Source organism: Cygnus olor, chromosome 1, assembly GCF_009769625.2.
Source record: "Cygnus olor isolate bCygOlo1 chromosome 1, bCygOlo1.pri.v2, whole genome shotgun sequence".
NCBI classification, from domain to species: Eukaryota; Metazoa; Chordata; class Aves; order Anseriformes; family Anatidae; genus Cygnus; species Cygnus olor.
In genome coordinates this window covers 101456827-101459616 of record NC_049169.1, presented here as the reverse complement: position 1 = coordinate 101459616, position 2790 = coordinate 101456827, and the positions used below count along the sequence as shown (strand labels likewise).

General features: G+C 35.4%; 1 protein-coding gene across 1 annotated transcript; it reads left to right on the top strand.

Annotated features, from left to right (window-relative positions):
• The first annotated feature begins 452 nt into the window (after window positions 1-452).
• LOC121079202 (taste receptor type 2 member 40-like) lies at window positions 453-1388 on the top strand. The gene has a single exon (XM_040576174.1). It carries the CDS (start codon window positions 453-455, stop codon window positions 1386-1388), a length of 936 nt encoding a protein of 311 aa, XP_040432108.1.
• The last annotated feature ends 1402 nt before the right edge of the window (window positions 1389-2790 follow it).

The window sequence follows — 2790 nt, the reverse complement described above, 5'->3', positions numbered from 1 at the left end:
TACATTTCTTGCACTTTCTAATATTGAAATGATCTTTTTTTCTACCCTAATACGGGCATATGGGGTGCAACCCTATCATGAGAGAGAATGCACACATTCAAAACTTTTCTCCATCTTTACATACATAAATTCAGAGGGCTCTGTGACAAGCGGATTACAACACAATCTTAAAAATCCATCTGAGCCCTTTAAATGCAAATCCTTTCTCTAAAATGAAAAGACAGTAATTGAATACTTATCCAATTTGCATGCTTAGAGATAGCAGCTGGGCTATTAATCATCAAACAAATGTAAAATAGCATAAATATTTAATGACTTGTTATAAGAGTTCTCCCTCTGAGATAAATAGATGGACAAGTGCTAAGTTGGGTGTAGCATTGCTCTGTATGTCTAGATCTTTCAGGAGCCTGTGAAAAGCTGCGTAAAAATTGTGAGTTCTTGATATGTCCAATATGTCCGATTTATTTTCTCTTATATGCCTAATAATTGCTATAATTGAATCAATGACAGGACTTCTTGGAAATGCGACTATTTTGACTGTCAGTTCAGCTAGCCGCATCAGGAGCAAAATATTGTCCTCCTATGATATGATTATGATTTTTCTGAGTTTATCCAGATTATTTTTGCAGTCCTGGATGATGTTGGATTTCTTCCTAAGTCTGTTTTGTGAAGCTTCCTATTATGAAGAAAACTTGTTTGTAACTTTCAAGACAGTTTTTGTATTTCTGAACTACTCCAGCCTCTGGTTTGCTGCCTGGCTTAGTGGCTTCTATTATATCAAGGTTGCCAGTTTTACTCAATCATTCTTCATCTGGCTGAAGCAAAGGTTATCCAGTTTCATGCCCTGGATGCTGATAACGTCATCTCTTTTCTCCTTTGTAATCTCTCTGCCTTTTTCCTGGGATATCTACAATGTGCACAACAACTTCACTACTCCTTTAACCATGAGAAACTCTTCAGAAAGGAGAGGCACAATGAAAACTAGTTTGTTATTATTGATCCTTCTCTGTAACGCTGGTATAGCTTTACCTTTAATAATGTTTGTTGTTTCAAGTATCCTGCTGATTAAGTCTCTCTGGAGACACACCAGGCAGATGCAAAATAATGTAACTGGTTTCAGGGATCCTAGCCAAGAGGCCCATATTGGTGCTATCAAGTCAGTCTTTTTCTTCCTCATCCTGTACATTACAAATTTTATTGCTTTGGTTCTCATTTTATCTGATGCTTTCTTACCTTTCAGCATTGGAGAAGCCATATGTATAGCTGTAATGGCTGCCTGTCCTGCAGGACACTCTATGGTCTTAATCTGGAGCAACCCTAAATTTCGAGAGATGCCAGCTAGGATTTTGCAACACATAAACTGTCATGTTAGAACTAGATCCATGTAAAAGACCATGAGCTGTGTAGGACTTTCTATTTAGATTCAAATAAATTAAATTGAAGTCACTGTAGTTGTAAAATAATAGAAACATAAAACAGTAGTCTATAGTCCTGATCTGGAATCATGAAATGGGATTTTGCTTTGTTTGAATGTGACCCTTGCAATGAAGAACTTCATAAATTCTCTCCTGTTTTAAAAGATGATTGCCTGCAGCATGTAAGTATTGTACCTGCTGTATTTTTGTTTGGAAATCTCTATTGTTTCTCAAAGACAGCAGGGAAAAAATAATAACTAAAAAAAAAAAAGACCCAAACAATAATGTAATCTCATGAAATTCTCTCTCAATTCTTCTCTCTTGCCCAGAGTTGTGAATGCCCATCCCTGGAAGTGTTCAAGGCCAGGTTGGATGGGGCTTTGGGCAACCTGGTGTGGTGGGAGGTGTCCCTGCCCATGGCACGGGGGTTGGAACTAGGTGATCTCTAAGGTCCTTTCCAACCCAAACCATTCTACGATTCTACAAAATGGTTTATATTCTGGGTTACAAATCAGATTCTCATGATGCTAATAGAACAGACCTACTTAAGCATAGACATGCTCAAACTTCATATGTGAATATGGGGCTTGAAGGCTGTTTCTGGTGAGTACAGGCGTGTTAATGAAGATGCTGAGACCCAAGAATCTAGAAATTTCTTAAAGATCATTTTTGACTGCTTGTTGGTTCTAAAACTGGAAGATTCAAATTGAGTCAGTAAAAAGTAACACATTTTGAGCTTCTTGGAATTGTTGAATTAATAATCAGTGTCTGGGTTCCCAAGAAAAAGATGTATTAGAAAATTGTCTAAAAACATATGATTAAAGCTAATATAAAAAACATAAATAAAAAAGTTTTCTTAATAAGACTTCTCTGAAGAATGAACTTAAAGATTAATATTTCAGATTTTGCTATGCAAAATAAATTCCTCAAATTTAGAATCATTGCATATTTGTGTCATACAAATATTGTCAAAATGCATTAAAATACTTACTACTTTAGTATTGAAATTAATCATCATTATTGAGAAATTAATTCACCATTTTCAATGTTAAACAAAAATGTTTAAATATATGCTTTGAAACTCTTTAAATGTTTCTTGAAACAGGCCCGTCTCCACAAAGTGTCTCACTTCTGATAAAGGTGTGTCCTGAAAAATTTTTCTACAGAGGGATTCCTTCAGCTTTAGAAATATACTGCTACTTCCTGTACAAATCATATATTTGTGAATCTGAAACTCAGCGCATTATTGTTACACTAGAAGTGGAATTTTATGATCCCTTTCAGTTGCAGTGGAAGTTTACATTCTCTTAAAGTCATCATCACTAAAACTTTTATATATGGTTTGAGCCTTCTGTTGTAATTAGCATTGGACTAA